Source organism: Hemiscyllium ocellatum, chromosome 8 (assembly GCF_020745735.1).
Source record: "Hemiscyllium ocellatum isolate sHemOce1 chromosome 8, sHemOce1.pat.X.cur, whole genome shotgun sequence".
NCBI lineage: Eukaryota > Metazoa > Chordata > Chondrichthyes > Orectolobiformes > Hemiscylliidae > Hemiscyllium > Hemiscyllium ocellatum.
The window spans coordinates 111,293,608-111,318,355 of record NC_083408.1 but is presented as its reverse complement, the minus strand read 5'-3'; the positions used below and the strand labels follow the sequence as shown (position 1 = coordinate 111,318,355).

The window sequence follows — 24,748 nt, the reverse complement described above, 5'->3', positions numbered from 1 at the left end:
AACTTGATTGAGTTTTTTGAAGAAGTAACAAAGAAGATTAATGAGGGCAGAGTAGTAGATGTGATCTATATGGACTTCAGTAAGGCATTTGACAAGGTTCCCCATGGGAGACTGATTAGCAAGGTTAGATTTCATGGAATACAGGGAGAACTAGCCATTTGGATACAGAACTGGCTCAAAGGTAGAAGACAGAGAGTGGTGGTGGAAGGTTGTTTTCCAGACTGGAGGCCTGTGACCAGTGAAGTGCCACAAGGATCGGTGCTGGGCCCTCTACTTATTGTCATTTACATAAATGATTTGAATGCAAGCATAAGAGGTACAGTTAATAAGTTTGCAGATGACACCAAAATTGGAGGTGTAGTGGATAGCAAAGAGGGTTAGCTTAGGTTACAACAGGATCTCGACCAGATGTGCCAATGGGCTGAGAAGTGGCAGATGGAGTTTAATTCAGATAAATGCGAGGTACTGCATTTTGGGAAAGCAAATCTTAGCAGGACTTATACACTTAATGGTAAGGCCCTAGGGAGTATTGTTGAACAAAGAGACTTTGGAGTGCAGGTTCATAGCTCCTTGAAAGTGGAGTCGCAGGTAGTTAGGATAGTGAAGAAGGCGTTTGGTATGCTTTCCTTTATTGGTCAGAGTATTGAGTACAGGAGTTGGGAGGTCATGTTGCGGCTGTACAGGACATTGGTTAGGCCACTGTTAGAATATTGCGTGCAATTCTGGTCTCCTTCCTATTGAAAAGATGTTGTGAAACTTGAAAGGATTCAGAAAAGATTTACAAGGTTGTCAGGGTTGGAGGATCTGAGCTACAGGGAGAGGCTGAACAGGCTGAGGCTGTTTCCTTGGAGCGCCGGAGGCTGAGGGGTCACCTTATAGAGGTTTACAAAATTATGAGGGGCATGGATAGGATAAATAGACAAAGTCTTTTTCCTGGGGTTGGGGAATCCAGAACTAGAGAGCATAGGTTTAGGGTGGAGGGGAATGATATAAAAGAGACCTTAGGGGCAACTGTTTCACGCAGAGGGTGGTACGTGTATGGAATGAGCTGCCAGATGAAGTGGTGGAGGCTGGTACAATTGCAACATTTAAAAGACATTTGGATGGGTATATGAATAGGAAGGGTTTGGAGGGATATGGGCCGGGTGCTGGCAGGTGGGACTAGATTGGGTTGGGATATCTGGTCGGCATGGACGGGTTGGACCGAAGGGTCTGTTTCCATGCTGTACATCTCTATGACTATAGTGTTTGTTACAGTCCTTGCATGGTATTTTGTAAATGACTTTAATTTTGCTCATTGTCTGTATAGGGTCTTTCAAGTTCATTAGCTGCTGTTTTAGTGTGTTGGTGGGTTTGTGGGCTATAACATATAACCCAAACATATATATAGAAAGCAGGAATTTTCAGCATTGCTTCGCATGAGGTCCACTGAGACTGTTACCTAGTAAGGTAACGAAATGTCTGGAAATGAACCTCTCAGCTCAGCGAGCAAACCTACATCTTACCAATAGATTATCCAATGAATTAATGGATATGACTGTTTGCATGGTGGAGCAGGCTTAACAGGTTGAATAGATTACTGTTTTTATTTTTCATTACTGAACAAGAGGGAATGGTGAATAATGCTTGTCACCTTCTTGGTGAACTCTTGAACTTGTAAATTAAGCCACCTTGCATTCAGTATTTTCTATTTCTTTCCTGAAAGGACAAATTTGTATTTTTGTAGTACCTTTAAGATTTCAAGATATTCCCAGTTACAGCCAAAGATATAAAGATGAAAATGCACATATTGCAATGTCCATAAGATGTAGGAATAGAAATAGACCATTCAGCCATCAAGTCTGCTCTGCCTATTAATGAGATTGTGACTGATTTGATAATACTCTCCTCCACTTTCCTGTCTTAACCCCATAATACTCATTTCCTTACTGATTAAAAACGTGCCCCTCAAGCCTTCTTAACAATCCAGCCTTGACAGCCTTCTGAGGTAAATAATTCCACAGATTCACTATCCACTGATTGAAGAAGTTTCTCCTCAGCCCTGTCTTAAATGTTTGATCCTTTACTCTAAGCTTATGCCCACTGGTCTTAGACATTCCCACAAGGGGAAACAACCATTCCACATCTACTCTGTTAAGTCCCCGAAGAACCTGGTATGTTTGATAAGATCTCCCCTCACTCTTCTAAATTCCAACACAGGTAGGATCTGTACACAATAACTGTAACCTAATCCACATTTTATATAGTTAAAGCATAACCTTGCTGTTCTTAAACTCTAGGAGAAAGTGAGAACTGCAGATGCTGGAGATCAGAACTGAAAATGTGTTGCTGGAAAAGCACAGCAGGTCAGTCAGCATCCAAGGAGCAGGAGAATCGACGTTTCGGGCATGAGCCCTTCTTCAGGAATGGGCTGAAGAAGGGCTCATGTTCTTAAACACTATAAGATACAAGATATGGATACAGCAGTGGAATTGGCCATTTGGCCCAACAAGTCAGCTCCACCATTCGACCATGACTGATATGTTTCTCAGCCCCAGAGAAGTCCCCTCTAACATCTCTGCTGAAAGGTCTGCTCCTAATTTTCAGACTATGCCCCACAGTTCCAGAATCCCCAACCAAGGAAATAGTTTATCTTTATGTGCTCTAGCTTTTCCCATAACTATCTTGAACACTTTGATAAGATCACCTTTAGCCTTCTAAATTCTTAAGAAAATAGGTGTAATTTATTTAATATCTCCCCATAATGTAACTCTTGAAATCCAGCTCTCATTCTTGAAAATGTCATGACCAGTTATCTTTCTCTATGGTCTCTGGGATCATAGCAACTTTACTAACTCACCATAAACAGGGCCACCACAATTATACACAGTAATCTGTAAGTGTGCTCTTTACAAAGCAGTGTGCAGTTGGAGAAATATCTTTTTATTGTCCATCACCCTTGCAAGAAAAGCAGCACTCCATTAACATTTCAAGTTACTTGCTAACCATTTTGTAATGAGTAAGGGAATGGAACATGTAATTACAGTACAGGAACAGGCCCTACAGCCCACCGTGTCCGCTCTGGTCATGATGCCACTCTAAACTAATCCTATCTGCCTGCATGTGGTCCATATCTCACTATTCCCGACCTGTTCATGTGTTTAAATGCCTCTTAAATTTTGCTATATCATCTGCTTCTACCACCTTCCCTAGCAGCGTGTTCCAGGTGCCACCACCCTCTGTGCAAAAAACTTGCTTTGCACATCTCCTTTAAAGTTTCCTCCTCTCACCTTAAACCTATGCCTGCAAGTCATTTGCCACCCACTCCACCAACACATCAATGCCCTTTTAGGAGTTCCACACTGTGCTCTACACAGTGTTCCTTTTTTTTTAGAAGATGTGGTATTAAGTTCCGATTTAGGGCTACAGGTAAGAACAAGTGTGCTCAGAAAGATTTACAATTGATTTAGAGCTTTGAAAGAATGGGATCATTTTTGTAGTTTCCAGTTAGAAGTTTCAGTAGATTTTCTGGTAAAGATTGTGCTTGAATTACATCTATCAGCAATAAATTAACTTGGAGTAGCTATTCTGGAGGAGATTGAAATGACTAGACTTCAGATGAGGATTGAATTGGATTACAGTTTTGGGGAAGAAATTTGAGTTGGATTTGAGTTTTGAAATTAGACTGGGATTGTGTTAAAACTTTTGGTAAAGATTGAGAATAACATGAAAATTCAATTTAAAGATTATGATTTAGAACTTTTTAGTAGATTGGATAGAATTTGAGCTTCTGGTAAAATATATGGATGGAAGTAGAGTTCCTTGTAGAAAATGGGATTGGATTAGAGCTTCAGGTAAAATCAGGCAAGATAACATGGATTTATAAGAACATCCACTTTCCAATTGTAACAGTTTTGTATCATGTGACTTTTCACTCAATTTGTTTAGGTCCCTGAGATTATAGTCTTTATATTTCTTTTGTCCTTTATTTTTGTGCATAATTGGGAATTAAATAAACCCATAGTTCTGTCTGAAGTCTCTATGCGGTTAAATTGTCTTTAATATGAAACTTTAGCTCCTCTGATATCTTTAGATCTGAAGGCAACAGATTATCTTTTCTTTATTTGAGGATCAGTGCATGCTAGGCTAACATTTATTGCCCATGCCTGACCTTCCTTGAGATGATAGTGGTCAGTCCTCTCTTGAAACACTGCTGTCCACATGACATAGGTACACCCTCACAGCTGTTAAAGTGGAATTCCAGGAAATAAACACCATACTAGACAAATAGTAACTAATAAAGTAGTAAACCGTCCAAGTTGGAACAGTATGTGCATACTGATGTCACTAGTTTATTGACAGAGAGAACAAATATTTTCCATTATTATTTTTTTTTAACTACTCCCTTTGTCAGTTCTGTAACTAACACCCTCTCAGGAAAGGATAAATACACCAGGGTTTTAATTTCATTTCACTGAGCAGGAATTACATAGGGCTATTTTTTCCAATTTGGTGGGCCGGTACTTATTGCCCATCCTTAGCTGCCTTTGAGAAGGTAGTCTTGAGCTGCCTTCTTGAACTAAACTTGTTCATTTTGTGTTGATAGACCCAAAAGGCCAGAAGCCAAAATTTCATGAAGCTGAAAACTCATGTTATATTAATCCAAAATCTAATCAAACGATTTAGGAAAAAAAACCATAGCTTTTCAAGATACATTAAATTCTTATTAAGGTAAGCACTATGGTCATTTATGTTTTTTTTTGCTACTGCAGATGCTGGAGATCAGAGCTGAAAACGTATTGCTGGAAAAGCGCAGCAGGTCCTGAAGAAGAGCTCATGCCCGAAACGTCAATTCTCCTGCTCCTTGGATGCTGCCTGACCTGCTGCACTTTTCCAGCAACACATTTTCAGCTTCACATCTTAAACAACCTTCCAGTGTTTCCCTGCAAAGACTCATGGCAGTATTTATGGTTAAAATTATGAATTTGATATAAACTGTGAGTCTTATACATTGATTTATTCTAAGTTTTGGTTTTTGGCTTTTTAACCAAAATTTTGGATTTTGTATGTGTCTTAATTGAATAATTAACTTGTAAATATTCTATTACCATTGTGGTTTCTTTTATAACAGTTTTTTGAGGCCTGTGTTTAGAATGAATGGGTGTTTGTGCATCACCAAAGAATTTTTGTTTAACTTTTTGACCCAGAAAAGTAAACAATGGGGCCTCAAGGTTTGTTAGAGACTCCTGGAAGTAATTATTTTTAAGTTTAAGCTTTCCTAGAGGTGTCCTTGGGCGTCACTTTTAAATCTACACGCATTTAAAAATGAATGGACTTACTTGCAACAGACAGCTTGGTTTTGTGTGAGGGAGGTCGTGTCTCACTAACTTGATCGAGTTTTTTGAGGAGGTGACAAAGATAATTGATGAGGGAAAAGTGGTTGATGTTGTCTACACTGACTTCAGCAAAGCCTTTTACAAGATCCATCATGGTGGACTGGCACAAAAGGTGAACTCACTTGGTTTTAAGGGTGAGCTAGCAAAATCATTTGGAATATTGTGTGCAATTCTGGTCTCCTTCCTATCAGAAGCATGTTATGAAACTTGAAAGGGTTCAGAAAAGATTTACAAGGACATTGCCAGGGTTAGAGAATTTGAGCTACAGGGAGAGGCTGAACAGGCTGGGGCTGTTTTCCCTGGAGCGTCGAAGGCTGAGGGGTGACCTTATAGAGGTTTACAAAATTATGAGGGGCATGGTTAGGATAAATAGACAAAGTCTTTTCCCTGGGGTTGGGGAATCCAGAACTAGAGGGCATAGCTTTAGAGTGAGAGGGGAAATATATAAAAGGGACATAAGGGGCAACTTTTTCATGCAGAGGGTGGTGCGTGTATAGAATGAACTGCCAGAGGGAGTGGTGGAGGCTGGTACAATTACAACATTTAAAAGGCATCTAGATAGGTATATGAGTAGGATGAGTTTGGAGGGATATGGGCAAGTGCTCGCAATTGGGACTAGATTAGGTTAGGATATCTGGTTGGCATGGATAAATTGGAACCGAAGGGTCTGTTTCCGTGCTCTACATCTTTATGACTCTGTAACTGGTTTAGTCATAGGAGACACAGGGTAGCTGTGTTGAAAGGATGCTTTTTGGAATGGCAGACTGAGTTTAATCCAGACAAATGTGAGGCGATGCATTTTGGAAGGTCAAGTATAGGTGGAAGTTATATGGTGAATGGCAGAACCATTAGGAGTAATAATATGCAGAGATCTGGGTGTGCAGGTCCCCAGATCACTAAACGCAGGCAGATGTAGTAAAAAAAAAGGCTTATAGCATGCTTGCATTCATTTAAAGGACCATTAAGTGTAAAAATAGAGAAATTATGCTGCAGCTTTATTGAACTTTAGTTAGGCCACACTTGGAATATTGAATACAGTTCTGGTCACCACACTATCAGAAGGAGCTGGATGCTTTGGACAGGGTACAGAACTGGTTTACCAGGATGTTGCGTGGTAAGGGGGATTTTAGCGATGAAGAAAGGTTGAATAGATTGGTTTCGTTTTCACTGGAATGCAGGAGATTGAGGGGCAACCTGATAGAAGTTGATAAGATTGTGAATGGCATAGATAGGGTGGAAAGTATAAGGCGTTTTACTAGGGGACACAGGTTCAAGGTGCAGGGGGAATGTTTAAAAGAGATGTGTAAGATACACAAAGGGTGTGAGTGTCTGTAACACACTGGAGGTGGTAAAAGCAGTCACAACAGCAGCATTCAAGGAGCACATGGATGAATACATTAATAGGAGGGGAATAGAGGGATATGGATACTGTAAGTAAAGACAGTTTTAGTATGGAAAGACAAAATGTGTCAGTGTAGGCTTGGATGGCTGAAGGGCCTGTTCCTGTGCTGTACTATTCTTTATTCCTTGAGTTCGAACAGTCCTGTAAAGTCCTGAGAAGGGAAGGATGCAGTGACCTGGGTTATTTTAGACTGGAGTTAATGTTAATCCCAGACCAGAAGCATTAGGATAAAAGCCTGAAGAGGTTGCTTAAATCTGAGTATATTTAAGCTCAGGTGTATAATAACGCCAAAAGAAGGTATCTGTAGCTGTAATCTGTAAGTCAAAGTCACAAAGGACTTAAATTTATCCAGATGGCACATACAGTGACTTGGCAGTTAGGCCATATAGGAGTGGTGCTTTGGGTATTTATCAGAGCTGTGTTTTGGGGTCCTGTACAAAAGCTATGTTTTTCTTAAATTTATGAAGGAGTGTTTTGGGATAAATCCAATTGTACTTTTACTATATATTTAAAATCATTAAATTTGTATTGTTAAGTATGTAGTCTGGTACATTCTATTGTATCTTCATTTATGTTGTTAATAACATCTGTTTTATTGTTAAAGCAAAATCTGTAATATTGGATGTTTGTGATTCAGCAAGACACCACTTTGTTAAAACTAAATCAGATCAGAATATGATCAACAAGCCAGGTTTTAGTCTGAAATCCAATGTAACAAATAATAACATCAGTGAGGATCATAACACAGAGCTTTTATCCAAGTTCCAAAACAGTCCAGTCACATAAATTTGTCACCTTTCTGAGGAAAAATGAAATGCTGAATGGTATTGTGCACAATTATCTCGAGCTAGAGACACTGAAATAATCTGCTTTCAAGGAAAGTCTTGTATTAATTCTGCAAGCAAAAATGGAACAACGTAGCTATAGAAACATAATATAACATAAAAAAATTGCATTCCTACCTGAAATATAAAAATCCTTAGATTGCTTAGAATAGTTAATGAAATGTTAATTTCCTTGTAAACACTCGACACATTCTAAAGATAAATCACCTTGCCTGCAGTATTTTTCTTTCTTTTCTGCAATAAAGGACTTTTACAACATTAAGGTTTCCTGGCTCGGGTGACTGTCTGTGTGGAGTTTGCACATTCTCTCCGTGTTTGCATGGATTTTCTCTAGGCGCTCCAGTTTCCTCCCACAATCCAAAGATGTGCAGGTCAGGTAAATTGGTCATGCTAAAGTGACCATTGTATAAGCTGCATTAGTCAGGGGTAAACATAGGATAGGGGTCTGGGTGGGTTACTCTTCGGAGGGTCGATATGGACTTGTTGGGCCAAATGGCTTGTTTCCATACTGTACAGAATTTAATCTAATCTAAATATGTATCTAAAAATGCATTTTTAAAATATGCTTACTGGTATATTGCCTGGAAACATGGTAACCAATCTGTGCACATCAATGCTCACAAACAGCTAGGAGATGGTGGTCAGATAATTTATTTATTTTTAGCAATGTGTAGTTAAAGAACAACTACCTATTTGTGAGAAAATCATTAATAATTCCTATCACCATGGCACCTCACCAAAAAATGTTTAGTTGAGCCACCATATCTAAGCTAATTGTGTTGCTTTAAAGAACAGGATACTTTTCAATCTTTCAATTTGCTAAACTTTAAGCTCCATCTACGGACAGCGGGGGGTGACAATCAGATGATTGTGACAAGCATGTCCTCTGTCTTTTCAATATCTCACTGCAAAGTTTCATAAATTATTTGGTGTTCACGGCACATAGTTGCAACAAGACCTTAAATACTCCAATCAGAGAAATATTTGTCCTCACTTCCTCAAGAAAGTTGTCAGTCTTCTAAGCAAAATGTGCACAATTATCTAAGTTGACATAGTTGAAGAATGAATCACACAGATACTAGAATAACTTATTTTAACAACAATATGGGGCATGATACCTGAAATGAAAGTGCCATAAAAGCATATCAAAAATCTAAAAATAACAAAGTTCTAACTTATCAGTTGTGGAAATATAGTTACATTGATCAACATAGTGGACGAGATGGAAAAATGTATCTTCTTTGCACAGAACAATCTCGATTATCCGAACGTGACAGGTGGGAAGTATTTTGTTCGGATGAGTGATGTTCGGATAACAGAAAACGTTTTTACGGGATCTTGAGATCTTGTTTGGATAATCCGAAATTTGGATAATTGACGTTCAGATAACTGAGGTTGTTTCGCAAACTCTAATACCTTTCTAAGAAACAAATCACAATGCCCTAAATTTTCTTCTATTTATGTAGCATATTTACACTCGAAATACTCCACAACATTACAGAAAAATGTAATTTTTGTCTTGTAGTTACTGCTATAATGTAAGAAAGTGTGTCAGGCTATTCTCACACAGGAGAAAGTGAGGACTGCAGATGCTGGAGAACAGAGCTGAAAATGTGTTGCTGGAAAAGCGCAGTAGGTCAGGCAGCATCCAAAGAGCAGGAGAGTCGACGTTTCGGGCATGAGCCCTTCTTCAGGAATGAGGAAAGTGTGTCCAGCAAGCTAAGATAAAAGGTAGGGAGGAGGAACTTGGGGGAGGGGCTTTGGAAATGCGATAGGTGAAAGGAGGTCAAGGTGAGGGTGATAGGCCGGAGTGGGGGTGGGGGCGGAGAGGTCAGGAAGAAGATTGCAGGTTAGGAAGGCGGTGCTGAGTTCAAGGGATTTGACTGAGACAAGGTGGGGGGAAGGGAAATGAGGAAACTGGAGAAATCTGAGTTCATCCCTTGTGGATGGAGGGTTCCTAGATGGAAGATGAGGCACTTTTCCTCCAGCCATCGTGTTTCTATGGTCTGGCGATGGAGGAGTCCAAGGACCTGCACATCCCTGGTGAAGTGGGAGGGGGAGTTGAAGTGTTGAGCCACGGGGTGGTTGGGTTGGTTGGTCCAGGTGTCCCAGAGGTATTCTCACACAGCAATGTTGTCTCACAAACAGCATTAAGACAATGATCAGATAATGTTTTTCAGTCATTGCTCATTAAAGATAAATCACTTGTTTGTGAGTCATATGTTTTAGATACTGTGATATCAGTGTTTTTCTCTGAAATCATTTCATTCCATCACTGTGTCTGATATATATATATATATATATATATATATACACACATGCTGTTTTAAAGGATGTAACCTCTTTATTTAGTTATTCTCTAAACTTTAAGATCCACCACCTATGTTAAATATATATTTAAGTTGTGACCAAATGATTTATTTACCACAGTTTTGAGATCAATGCTGGCCTCAATATTTTATTGTGCATTTCAAAGAAGTAAGTCCTTCACTTTTTCAGTCTAAAATTGTACTCTAATATGGATATGATAAGAAAAGAATTATTGCAGAAAAGATTGGTTGGGTGGGCTGAACAGTGACAAATGGAGTTCAGCGCTGAGAAGTGAGAACTAATGCACTTGGAAAGAGCTAACAAGATAAGGGATTACACTATGAATGGTAGGATTATAGAAACTACTGAAGATCAGAGGCACCTTGCGCGTTTATCCACATCGCTGAAGGTAGCAAGGCAGTTAGATAATGTAGTTAAGAAGGCATATTAAATACTTTGCATTCTTAGCTGAGGCAAAGAATACAAGAGCAGGGAGGCTATGCTATAACTATATAAAATGCTGGTTTGGCCATAATTGAATACTGTTTGTAGTTCTGGTCTCCATAGTCTAGGAAGCATGTGATTCCATTATGGAGGGGACAGAGGAGATTTACCCAGGATGTTGCCTGTCTGGAGGATGTGACCCATGAGGAAAGTTTGGATAGGCTGGGGGTGCTTTCCCTGGAACAACAAAGGTTGACTTCGGCATCTATTATAAACCGACTGACTCCCACAGCTACCTGGACTACACCTCCTCCCACCCTGCCCCCTGTAAAAATGCCATCCCATATTCCCAATTCCTTCGTCTCCGCCGCATCTGCTCCCAGGAGGACCAATTCCAACACTGCACAGCCCAGATGGCCTCCTTCTTCAAGGACCGCAGATTCCCCCCAGACGTGATCGACGATGCCCTCCACCGCATCTCCTCCACTTCCCGCTCCTCCGCCCTTGAGCCCCGCTCCTCCAACCGCCACCAAGACAGAACCCCACTGGTTCTCACCTACCACCCCACCAACCTCCGCATACAACGTATCATCCGCCGCCATTTCCGCCACCTCCAAACGGACCCCACCACCAAGGATATATTTCCCTCCTCTCCCCTATCAGCGTTCCGCAAGGACCACTCCCTTCGTGACTCCCTCGTCAGATCCACACCCCCCACCAACCCAACCTCCACCCCCGGCACCTTCCCCTGCAACCGCAGGAAATGTAAAACTTGCGCCCACACCTCCACACTCACTTCCCTCCAAGGCCCCAAGGGATCCTTCCATATCCACCACAAGTTCACCTGTACCTCCACACACATCATCTATTGCATCCGCTGCACCCGATGTGGCCTCCTCTATATTGGTGAAACAGGCCGCTTACTTGCGGAACGCTTCAGAGAACACCTCCGGGCCGCCCGAACCAACCAACCCAATCACCCCGTGGCTCAACACTTTAACTCTCCCTCCCACTCCACCGAGGACATGCAGGTCCTTGGACTCCTCCACCGGCAGAACACAACAACACGACGGCTGGAGGAGGAGCGCCTCATCTTCCGCCTGGGAACCCTCCAACCACAAGGTATGAATTCAGATTTCTCCAGTTTCCTCATTTCCCCTCCCCCCACCTTGCCTCAGTCGGTTCCCTCAACTCAGCACCGCCCTCCTAACCTGCAATCCTCTTCCTGACCTCTCCGCCCCTACCCCACTCCGGCCTATCACCCTCACCTTGACCTCCTTCCACCTATCCCACCTCCATCGCCCCTCCCCCTGGTCCCTCCTCCCTACCCTTTATCTTAGCCTGCTTGGCTCTCTCTCTCTCTTATTCCTGATGAAGGGCTCATGCTCGAAACGTCGAATTCTCTGTTCCTGAGATGCTGCCTAACCTGCTGTGCTTTGACCAGCAACACATTTGCAGAAATATTTACTAAACCTTGCCTTTCTTCTTCATTAAATTTTACAGTGTTCAGAGTTAATATGAAAATGAACAATTATCTGAAGAATAAGATTAGAAACAACTAACACATTCTCTGGAATAATCTGTTTTGTGGAAGGAAAATAGTGTATTCTTGAAGTGAAATTGAAATATAACATAGCCATGAAAGTAATCAAAAATTTAACTACATTATTACCTACCTGTCATGAAACTATTACTACATCATTTACTGCAAACCTAACTGGAATTTCCTCAGTTAAAAGGCGAGCGTTAATGACTGAATTCTTTTTCAAGTTTCCTATCTTTGTGCATTAGGTTGATTGGGCCTGTCCCAGTGTGATTTCCAGCAGCTGTCTGATCATAGAGGAGTGCGTATCATGAAAGGGCAAGCCATCCACTTCCATTCCCAGATTCCCAGTTTTTCCACTTCGAATTCCATGTTTCACCAACAACTCCAACAGCTTTTCTTCCTGAAGGCAGATGAAAACATTGATTTTATTACCTTCTGGAAGGACGGAAAAGACAAGTCTCCTTATTGCAGAAAGAAGATGGTAGTTTGACAAATGTAGATTTGGAAAAAATAATTTCACTTGTGGGACTGAAAAAAACCGGAAAAGTCACAAGTATAAGACAGTGATTAATAAATCCAGTAGGGAAGTCAGAAGACATTTCTTTACCCAGCAGTTAAAATGTGGAACTTGCCACTAGAGAAAGTAATGAAAAAAGTCATATAAATTCATAGATGATGGAGAAAGGAAAAGGAGGGGAAAAAAAGGTATACAAAGGGATGGGAGGAGACTCATATGGTGTATAAACACCGGCATATGTGGTGCATATACTATTTGGGCTGAATGAGCTGCTTGTTTATTGTAAATTTGATGCAACGTTCAGCATATACCAAGCAAAGAGTACAACATTGTTTAAGATTAGATTACTTACAGTGTGGAAACAGGCCTTTCGGCCCAACAAGTCCACCCAAACATCAACCCACCCAGACCCATTTCCCTACATTTACTCCTTCACCTAACACTACGGGCAATTCAGCATGGCCAATTCACCTGACCTGCACATCTTTGGACTGTGGGAGGAAACCGGAGTACCCGGAGGAAACCCACGCAGACACGGGAGGATATGCAAAGTCCACACAGACAGTTGCCTGAGGCAGAAATTGAACCCGGGTCTCTGGCGCTGTGAGGCAACAGTGCTAACCACTGTGCCACTGAGCCACCTATTGATTCGTGCTTAATCAGTAGATCTGGTGTGTTACTGGCTGTGTGTAAAATGATGACAGAAAGTAGCCTCACCTCTACAATTATATAGCAGAGCTTTTACAAGAGAAACTGGGGAGAACCTGCTTCACTGAAGGAGAGATTATTTTAAAAAGTCAAGTTTGTCAGTATAGTTGGTATTGTGCTTCCTATCATTAACAGCTAACAGACAGGTATGGTTACAAAAATACTTTTTTAAAAAAGGCTTACGCCTTTATCTCAAGGGTACTGTAATACAAAGGGATGAAAGTTATGTTACAATTGAATAAAGCTCTGGCTAAACCTGCTTTAAAAATGGTGTATTTACTTCTTAACCTCAAAGGATATACTCATCTTGAGTGGAATGCAGCGTAGATTCACTAGCATGATGCCAGGATTATAAGATTTGTTTCATGATGAATCCTTTGATTAAGCAGTGATTTAATTGAGATGTTTAAGTGAACAAGGAGGTGATAGAAAGAAACTATTTACTCTGGTGAGGCCATCCAGAGGAAAGAACAGAACCTCAAAATTAAAACTAGGCTGTTCAAAGATGATACCAGGAAATACAGATGCACAGAAGAAAAAGATAAAAATCTGATGTTCTCTGCCTCAAAAGAAAATGATGGGATCAATTGTGAATTGCATAACTGATATTGAGATTTTTTTGTTATGAAAGGGTATTAAGGAATGTGGAATGAATAAGGTAAACAGATTGATTTATCTGAAGCTCAAGAGACTGAATGGCCCCCACCTGATCTATATTTATTTATTCTTTACCCAACATGTAAGGATAATGATGGGATAGTGTAGAGGGATGAGCGGAGAATAATTCACAGGTTGGCGCAACATCGAGGGCCGAAGGGTCCATTCTGCGCTGTATTGTCCTCTGTTCTATGTTACTGCATATCAACATAATTTATAAAGCGCTTTGAGTTGTTTCTAAGAATCTGCATAAGATGTTACGTGAAGGAAATGTTTTTCTTCTAGTGAGTCATATTGAAACAAGTAAGTTACTATGACAACCTTTATACCCAACATTACCAGAAGGAAATATCCCATCAGACATAAAAATAATATGCCATTAGGATAGCAAACAAGACAGGAGTCATAAAAGTTGCCTTTAACCAACCACCCTCTGGAAAGTAGGGTGCGACGCAAAAAACCTAACGATTAGGAGGAAAGAAAACATAAAAATAAGTAAATGACATGATGTATCCATTTCAAACAATTCAATTTTTTTATTTAAAGGGGTTAAAAGGCTAGCAGTACAATCCAGGATAGCATTGAGGGAGAAATAGATTAGAAAAAAGAACCATTAGATCAAGAGGCTCTAGTTTGACTTAAAAAAATAAAAGAAACTTGCACTTCTATATTTTCTTTCATTGCCTCAGGACATCTCAAAGTGCTTAACAGTCAATGAATTCCTATGAGGTACAGTCATTGTTGTAATGTAAAAAAACATGATTTGGAGGTGCTGGTGTTGGACTGGGGTGTACAAAGTTAAAAATCACAACATCAGGTTATAGTTAAACAGGTTTATTTGGAAGCACTACCTTTCAGAGTGCTGTTCCTTCATCAGGAACCACCTGGTAGCCAAATTGCACAAAGAGCTCTCAAATAAAGCAATATCTTATGAATCAATATTCTGTTTTTTTAGTGACGTTGATGATTAGACCAGGTCAAAACTCTACATTCTTTACTTTAAAAATTTTCAGATGTGGAAAGAGAGGATCATTAAGAAGTATTTGAAGTTCCACAATTTTGGGATCCTGGGAAGGAATAAGCCAGAAAAGACTGTCAGAGTTAAGTCTTGATTTCAAGGTGCAGAGAAAGAGTCTGTAAGGGACAGCCTTGAAGAACAAGAGAGTTAAATTCAGGATCAAAGAGCTGAGTAGCCTTGATAAAATAAGAAATAGAAAAAGGATGGCTGATAGGAGCAGGAGAAGACAAAGAAAAAATAACTCACTGGAAAGTGACTTATTATTCTGAGAGAAAATAAATCCCTTTGTTACTTACCTTCTGGACTGTAGGCAGTGCCAAGGCGTAGCCAACCATTTCAGATGTCATAGGAAACCCAAGTGCTTTGCGTAGATAGCGTTCGTGGATTGCGCAGCTATTGAGAATGTACAGACCGCAGGCTACAGCATAACCTCCCCAGTTTGATACACCTAATAAAAATATATTGTTGTTTAAAATTGCTTCTTCTTCTGAGAAGAGTTCAAGAACTATTTTGAGTTGGCCAAATCTCAAGAACCCAAGAGTGTGAAAGGGCGATTCTGCCTATCAATCACACTAACTCCAGAACCAGCAACTACTCTGCAATGGATATCCACAATCACATTTATGGAACACCAACATTGAATACTGAAAGCTTAACTTACCTACAAGTTACTGATAGAAGCTCATTACAAGATAGATGTCTTCAGTTATTTTAATCTATATGTTTGGACATATTATGAGACACCTCTGGGGCAAGTGAAACTTGAACCCAGACCTTCTGGCCAGAAGACAACTGAAGTACAGGCCTGGATATTTGCGGTTAATTCTCTGGAGTAGGACTTAAACCTATAACCTCTGACTAAGCGTTGATCATAACACCATAAGACACAGGAGCAGAATTAGGCCAGTCGGCCAATTAAGTCTATTATGCAATTCAAACATGGCTGATATGTTTCTCAACCACATTCCCCTGCCTTCTCCCTGAAATGCTTAATTCCCTTACTAATCAAAGACCTATCTATCTCTGTCTTAAATATGCTCAATGACTTAGTCTCCACAGTTTTCAGCAGTAATGAGTTCCATAGATTCACCAACCCCTGGTTGAAGAAATTTGTCCTCACCTCAGTGCTAAAAACTCAATCCTTCACTCTGAGGATGTGCCCTTGGGTCCTAGTCTCTCCTACTAGAGGAAACATCTTTACCACATTCACCCTATCCAGACCTCTTAGTATGCTGTAAGTTTCAATCAGATCACTACTCACCCTTCTAAATTCCACTGACAATAGACCCAGAGTCTAGATTAGAGTCGTGCTGGAAAAGCACAGCAGGTCTGGCAGCATCCGAGGAGCAGAAAAACCAATGTTTCGGACAAAAGTCCTTCATCAGGAATACAGGCAGGGTGCCCGCAGAGTGGACAGATAAATGAGAGGGGGAAGGGGTAGGCAGAAAGTAGCATAGAGTACAATAGGTGAATGGGGGTGGGGATGGAGATGATAGGGCAGAGAGGAGGGTGGGGGAAGGTAGCAAAGAGTACAATGGGTGAATAGGGGGTGGGGATGAAGGTGATAGGTCAGAGAGGAGGTGACCTGGGGTTGCAGTGAGAGTGCGACTCACTGAGATTTTTGTAGAGAGAGGAGGAAAACTTCTTCAAGGCAGGCATCCTTGCAAGACCCAGAGTCCTAGCTGCTCCTCACATGACAAACTCTTCATCCCTAGGATCATTCTTACAAACATCCTCTGGATTTTCCACTCTGCCAGCACATATTTTCTTAGATAGGGGTCTCAAAACTGCTGACAATATCCCATATGGGGTCTAGTCAGAGCCTTATAAAGCCTCAGCAGTTCATGTCTGCTCTTGAACTCTAGCGGTCTTGAAATGAATGCTAATATTGCATTTGCCTGCCTAACTGCCAACTGAACCTACATGTTAACCTTAAGAGAATCCTGAGCTAGAATTCCAAGTCACTTTGTGCTTCAGATTTCCAAAGCCTTTTCCCATTTAGAAAATAGACTATGCCTCTATTCTTCCTATCAAAGCACATAACTTCACTCTTTCTCATGCTGCATTCCATCTGCTACTTCTTTGCGCACTGTCCTCACATGGTTAGAGACAAAAAAAAAACTGCAGATGCTGGAATCCAAGGTAGATGAGCAGGAGGCTGGAAGAACACAGCAAGCCAGGCAGCATCAAGAGATGGAGAAGTCGATATTTTGGGTGTATCCCTTCTTCAGGACTGGGGGTGAGTGTAAGGGGAGCTTCAGATACAAGGGATGCGATGGGGGGTGGGGAGAGGTGGTGGTGAAGTAGGGATAGGGTAGAGATCATGACCTGTTTGGTCGATGGGAAGAATGAATCCGGTTGGTAGCTAGACGGGTAGATCAGAGGAAGGGAAGACAGGGGGAGGGGCTTGGAAGGGAGTCAGGGGATGGGAAGGAGGTAATTTGAAATTGGAGAACTCAATGTTGAGTCGTCTGGGCTGTAGGCTTCCCAGATGGAAGATGAGGTGTTGTTCCTCCAATTTGTGGTCTGATTTGCTGTGGCAATGTGGCCTTCTCTACATTGGTGAGACCAAATGTAAACTCAGGACACTTTTCATCAACCATCTCAGCCAGGCTTGCAGGGGCCAACCTGAGCCTTTTTAAATTCTCCTTCCCACTCCCTTTCCAACATGACCATCCTTGGCTTCCTCCATTGCCACAGTGAATCAGACACTAATTGGAGGAACAACACCTCACCTTTCACCTGGACAGTCTACAGTCCGGAGGACTCAACATTGAGTTTTCCAATTTCAACTACCTCCCTTCCCATCACTTTCTCTACTTCCATTTCTCTGATCCATGCTTCCTTCCAGCTACCAACAGGATTCATTCCTCCCATCCTGGTTGTACCCTCTACCTGTGTTCACCTATCCCACATCCTGCCCACCTGCCCCTTATCTGCAGTACCTCTTAAACCCACTCCCAATAATGAAGAAGGGTTATACCTGAAACGTTGACCTCTCCACCACCTGATGCTGCCTGGCTTGCTGTGTTCTTCCAGCCTCCTGCTTGTCTACCACACTTCTAACATGTCTAGGTCTTTCTGCTGCCTCCCCACTTCCGCAACACTACCTGTCCCTCCACCTATCTGTGTTATCTGCAAATTTAGCCAGTTCCTTCTTTCAGATATGAATAGCTGAGGTCCAACACTGACCCATACAGAACTCTACTAATCACCAGCAATGAAAAAGACCTCTTTATCCCCACTGTCTGCCTTCTGCCAGTCTGCCAATCTTCTATCCATGCCAATATCTTGCCCCTAACACCATGGGCTCTTTCCTAGCCGCCTCTTATGCAGCACCTGGTCAAAGGCTCTCTGGAAATCCAAGTTGATTATCTCCACTGGTTCACCTTTGTCTAACTTACTTGTTACCTCCTCAAAGATATGTAAGGTATAACCTCCCCTTGACTAAGCCACGCTGACTCAGCCATATTCTATTATGCACTTCCAAGTACTTCACAATTTCATCCTTAATAATGAACTCCAAATACTTGCCAATGACTGAGGTCTGGCTAAACTGGCCGACAGTCTCCAGTCTTGTGCCTCGTTCCCTTCTTAAAACAGGGTGTTAGATTACCAATTTTCCCGTCCTCTGGCATTCCAGTAATTCCTGAAAGAGCCACCATCAATTCCTCTACAATTTCTACAGCTATCTCCTTCGAAGCTCTGGGGTGCAGGCCATCTAGTCTGGGTGATTTATCCACCTTCACCTGACTGATAGCCACTATACTCATCTCTGCCCCTGACTTTCTTGAAGTTCTGGTATGCTGCTAGTGTCTTCCACTGTGAAAACTATTCCAAAATACTTATTAAGTTCCTCCACCATTTCTTTGTTCCCCATTACTATTTCTCCAGCCTCATTTTCCAGCAGTTCAATGATTGTTCTTGCTTCTCTCTTACCATTTAGATATCTAAAAAAAAAATCACTTTTTTTTAGATTACTTACAGGCCCTTCGACCCAACAAGTCCACATCAACCCACTGAAGCGCAACCCACCCAGACCCATTCTCCTACACTTACCCCTTTGCCTAACACTACAGGCAATTTAGCAAGGCCAATTCACCTAACCTGTACATTTTTGGACTATGGGAGGAAACTGGAGCACCCGGAGGAAACGCACACAGACACAGGGAGAAGGTGCAAACTCCACACAGTCAGTCACCTGAGGCGGGAATTGAATCCGGGTCTCTGGCGCTGTGAGGCAGCAGTGCTAACCACTATGCCACCGTGCCGCCCACGAACAATCTTCTTTTATGTTACTAGCTAACTTACTCTTATATTTCACCTTAGCCCCCACTTATTGTTTTTTCAGTTATCCAAAGCTGGTTTTCAAAGGCTTCCCAATCCTCTGGCTTTCCACTAACCTTCACCACATGGTATGCTTTCTCTTTTGCTTTTATGCTGTCCCCGACTCTTGTCAGCCGCGGATGCCATGTCCTCTACTTTGAATGCTTCTTCTTCCTTGGAGTGAATTTCTGCTGTGCCTGCTGAATTACCCCAAGAAACTTCCATTGCTGGTCCACCATTTTCCCTGCTAGGTATCCCTTCCAATCAACTCTGTCCAGCTCTCTCATTTCTTTGTAGTTATCTTTATTCAATTGTCATTCAGTTACATCTGACTCCAGCCTCTCCCTTTCAACCTGCAGGATGAATTCTATCACATTTGCAACTTGAATTCAATAAAAATAATATCTGAATTAAAAATATAATGATGACCGTGAATCCATTGTTGATTGTTGGAAAAGCCCTTTAGAAACTGCCATCCTTATGTGATCTGGCCTACATGTGACTCCAGACACACAGCAATGTGGTTGACCCTTATCTATCATCTGGGCAATTAGGATGGCCAGCAATACGTGACTGAATGAATTTTTTAAAAAATCATGGTCACTGATCTCTAGGGGCTCCTTCATCTTAAGCCTCCTAATCAAGCTGCCTCATCACACATCACCAAACTAAAAATTGCTTGTTCTCTTGTGGGGTCTACCACAAGGTGCTCCAAAAAAAAACTATGTGGTACTCTTCCATTAATTCCTTTCCTTGATTTTCCAAGTCCACCTGCACATTGAAGTCCCTCATGATTACTGTAATAGTATATTTTCTACATGCCTTTTTTATCTCCTGATTTTCTTCCCATATCCTGACTACCGCTAGAAGGCCTGTATGTAAATCCCATCAAGGGTTTCTTCCTTTGCAGTTCCTCAACTCTACCCACAGATTCTATACCTCCCAAGTCTATTCATTTCTCGCTATAAATTTAATTTACTTTCTCAGACACCAGGAATACGCTACCCACTGAACTACGGTTGATATCTTGTCTTCAATGTTGTAAACCCTTATATTCCTACAGGGCAACGGCCTTAGTTGAGACTTTTTGAACAATGATCTAGCACAGGTGAATGGTCTTCTGTTCTGTAAAGTGTCCTGTATTCATGGTTCTTCATTGTAAAGCATATCTTCAGTCTAAAATACCTCTAAAATCCTGAGTCAGCCATGTCAGACATGAAAGGAGGTGTAGACAAATCTTGAAGGAAAGTATGTTCTATTATTTGTATTCACATTGTTTTATGTGTGACGGCAATAGTGTATAAACCTCCACTGGAATATCACTAGATCATAAACTAGCTCATAGGCACTTTCAGACAATCTTTATGAGGTCTAATTAATTTATTAACGAACAGTCCTTTCACCTGGGTAGCAAATGAGGTTCTATCCCAATGACAAAGGTAATCACTGTCTACTTTAATTTAGAAAGTTGTTCCCTTCTCTCTGCCCTATTTAATATTTCTACTGAATGGTCAACCTGTCCAATGCATTCTAACATTGCATCACAATTATTCCATTACTGAACCATGGAAATGCAAAGGATAAGACACTACCCTAAACCAACAGTTAATCTGGAGAAACCAAAGGGCGAAACCTTTGTAGATCTGCAATCTGCAATCAATGCAGATTGTAGACTCTCATCTTGCTAGGTCTGCGATATCATTGATTCCTTTTATATCAAAATGTTTATATTTGCAAGTGAGATCAATAAGATCATCATTGATTTACCCCAACTCCTCTTTCCTGCCAGCTTCTAATAGCCCTGAACCTTAATTTCAGAAATTGATCTATATCCTCTTCAAATTTTTCATTGATCATGCTTCCATAATTCTCTTGGGTAGAGAATTCCAGACATTCACTATGAGACAATAATCTCGGATCTCAGTTTTGAATGAGTGTCCCCTTATTCTGCAACTTTGTCTATGTGTTTGAAAGTCCCCATTAGTGGAAACATCTTCTCAACATCTACCTTGTCAAACCCCTTAGAATCTTGTATTTTTCCATAAGATCAGTAGTAGTTCTTCTAAAGCCTAAAATATCTAGTGGTCATCAATAAGTCAACCCCTCATTTCTGGAAAAAGTACAGTGAATCTCTTTTGAGCTGCCACCAATACCAGTAAGTCATTTCTTAAATGAAGGGACCAAGACTGTACACAGTACTCTAGGTGTGGCCTCATCAATACTCTGTACATTTGTAACAAGACTTCCTTATTTTTAAATTCTAACTCCTTAGCAATGATGGCCAAAATTCCATTTGGTTAAGTACTTGTTGTACCTGCATGCTAACTTCTTATGTTTCACACACACAGATTCAGTAATCAGCAGCCTCTTTGGTGCCAAAATAACATAAGCACAGTGTGTGGTCATGTCCACCTTTGGCCCTTGCCTGATGTCACCTTTGTACTGCATTTCTAAACCATCTTCATCTAATAGAACAACCAATAAACAATGCAAAATTCAACTTGTCACCATTGTTCATTCCCTTAGTTTTCTAACTTTGCCTGGCCTAGTGCCTTCAACAGTATAAGTAATAGGACTTCTTGGAGTTTCACGGGTGGACAATATAGATATGTTGCAGCTGTTTGCCAAATAAGCTCCAACTTTCAACTTCATCTCAGCTTGCAAAGTGGCAGTCTGGACTAGCTGGACGTGTGTCAGTGTTGTGACAAAAACACTGCCATTCTGAGAAACTTAGCACATTTGTGCACTACAGAGTCAATGGCACTCCCCTAGGCAGTGTCTCAACAATTATGCTCATCAATTGGAGGACAGATTGCAAGATTACTGTGTGAGACTCAATGTCCTTTCAACGCTGGCATGACAGCAGCAGTCTGAATTTGCAAAGCAAAAAGCTGAGAATTCACAACTACAATCTGACATAGCAGCACTTTGACATTCTGTTGCTTTTGTTCATAGTACTGTAAAAGCCAAGATATTATCCACCAATCTTGAATTGGAGTTGGCCACCTCTTCCATGATGGAAAAAATGTGTTCCAAATTTGGCATAGGCCTGTGATAATTTGCTGCTAGACTCCTCCATGCTCACTGACAATGCCATCAGATCCTCCGGCAGGCCTGCCAATGCACCAAGCATTTCTGTGTGCACTGTCATCAGCTTTTTCATCATTTCATCCAAGTCCTTCACTGTGTGCTTTGCAGTGGAACACGTGATCTCACCAGCCAGACAGCTAGTACTTGTGCTATCATTTGCTTCAGGTCACTTGTCCTGGTTATCTCACTAACCACAAGGAAAAAGCTGTAAAATTGGCAAATGCCATAAACTTGTTTAACTGATCTTGCATTCTTCACAATGGAAATCCTGTCTGACCATTACATTCATTTCCAAGTACTCCAGTTTTATTGACTCTTGTCATGTAGACATCCTGTCTCTGTGTTGCTCTCTGAAGTATGTGCAATGCCAGTTCATCTGAACTGGTAGCTGTGAGTGACAGATTGAGTGTTGATGTTTCATCATCATTAGTATCGTCTTCCTGTTGGCCTTCCTATTCCTGAACCATTGTCTGGCAAAGCTGCAATTCTGAGATACTTGAAAGGAGCAAGGCTAGGTTTTGGTGGGGGAGGGGAGTTATTGGGTTGGGGTGCAGGGGCAGGAAGAGATGAATGCTGATACCATCTGAGTTTGTAAATCAGAAGAATTTGGGTGATTTTGCAAACAGGATGTAAGAAGGTAAAACTGGTCAGACCATACTGCTTCAGTGGTCTCAACTCCAATGCTGGGCATGGTTTCAACAACAGCCTCTCCAATTATGGAAATATTGTTTCCTCCCTGGGATAAGAACATGCAGGCATGTTTATTCTTTGCTACTGTTGTCTGTACTAATGCACCATTTGATGGTGAAAGAGAGTGGGAAGTGTGCCAGTAAGTATGCTGCAATCTCCTTTGAGTAATCTGGTACAACAGTTCCATAATGCAGTGTCTCCAATGTTGTGAGATATGCAGCAGTGCAAGGTGTGTGAAGGTGAGGTGAAACTACGATTGTGAGGAATAATGTGTCCTTGATAGAAATTGTTGGTAGATGAACAAAGCAAGCTGATGAATTGAGCACGCTGGTGTGACTGTAAGAATAAGGCATTTGAAGACACATTTACCAAAATGACCTTGATTAATCCTATGAGGTCACTATAAACCTCTTTCAGAACCTTATTCATATCCGTGCATTGCTACCATTCACACTGACCTTAGTGGCTATGTGTTCCTATGTCCAACCAAGCACTCTGTTTGGAGGCTAAGCAAAAGAAAGGCAAAGAACTGCAGATGCTGGCAATCAGAAACAAAACCAGAAATTGCTAGAAAAGCTTAGCAAGTCTGGCAGCATCTGTGGGGAGAAGACAGAGTTAATGTTTCAAGTTCAGTAACCCTTCTTCAGAACTGATTGTACTAGGAAAAGGTTGGGTGGGGATAGAGTGGAAGAGTAAATGATAGTTGGAAATGAAGCCCACAGAGCGAGAGAGAGAAACACAGTTGGACAGGCAAAGGAATGGGTAAAAATTAGCCTGGCGGAATCACCGCTGCTAAGTAAGACCATGAGTAGCTGACAATAGGGTAATAGTGATAGCAGCTCATGTGATGACAAGGCCTGGTGTTGTGGGGGGTTGCACAAGGACATGGGAGAAGGTGCTCAGGTCCTAGAATTATCAAACTCGATACTGAGTCCCGAAGGCTGCAGAGCACTCCAAGCGGAAAATGAGATGCCGTTCTTCCAACTTGTGATGAGCTTCACTCGAGATGTTGGCCAGGGAGTAGCGTGGAATGCTGAAAGGGCAGGCAACAGGAAACTTAGAGACATTTTTGTGGACAGCATGTAGATGTTCAACAAAAAGGTTGCCTAATCTGCATTTTGTCTCCCCAATATGGAGGAAAATACATTGTGAGCATCAAATACAGTAAACCACATTGAGTGAAGTGCAGATAAATTGCTGCTGCACCTGGAAGATGTGTCTGGGGCCTTGGTTAGTGAACAGGTATTGGAGGGTTCATTCTGGCCACCTGTTGATGCAGGATCTCTCTCTAACTGTGCTGGGCCTTGTAAACTGTTTTGCAACCTCTGCCATTTTTAACTATCTTCACACTTTGTTGCTTTGCTGATGATGCCCTTGTATTGGTTTTAGAAGTTGAATAAAAATGTTTTGGCCAAAAGTCTATCTAAAGTAAACCATAGGAGTACATAAATTTAACTGACTTGTTCCGATTGTGACTCCAACCAAATATATTGCCTCTAGTCTTGTCATTCAAATTACCTTGGAGAGATTATATAAAAATCGACCAAACTTCAAACCACCAGTGTTGATAATGAAAAATTGTTGTTTCTTTCAAAAATGGTGCATCTCCTGACAATGTGCTTGAACAAGACATTAATGCCACTGACATCACTGTGTATCCATATTCCACTGGGACCAGACATAGTTTGCCTGTTGTTGCTGCCCCACCTCATTATTGGCCATCCCAGTGTTGCCTCCCACTTCTGCCCCAGTTGTCGTGCTAACTGCTCTCTTATTCCTCTGTTCACCTTCCCATGGTTCATGCCCTTGCTGTGGTATCA

General features: G+C 41.4%; 1 protein-coding gene across 2 annotated transcripts in view; it reads right to left on the bottom strand.

Moving 5' to 3' along the window:
• Positions 1-11,725: 11,725 nt before the first annotated feature.
• Positions 11,726-24,748, bottom strand: part of dglucy (D-glutamate cyclase) — a 135,765-nt gene continuing 122,742 nt past the window's right edge. For both annotated transcript variants that reach the window (XM_060828587.1, XM_060828586.1), the window contains exons 13-14: positions 15,119-15,270; positions 11,726-12,322 (exon numbers count right to left, since the gene is read on the bottom strand). In XM_060828587.1, coding sequence (XP_060684570.1) covers positions 12,164-12,322; positions 15,119-15,270 — 311 coding nt within the window. In that variant the 3' untranslated portion in view covers positions 11,726-12,163. The remainder of the gene's footprint in view (positions 12,323-15,118; positions 15,271-24,748) is intronic.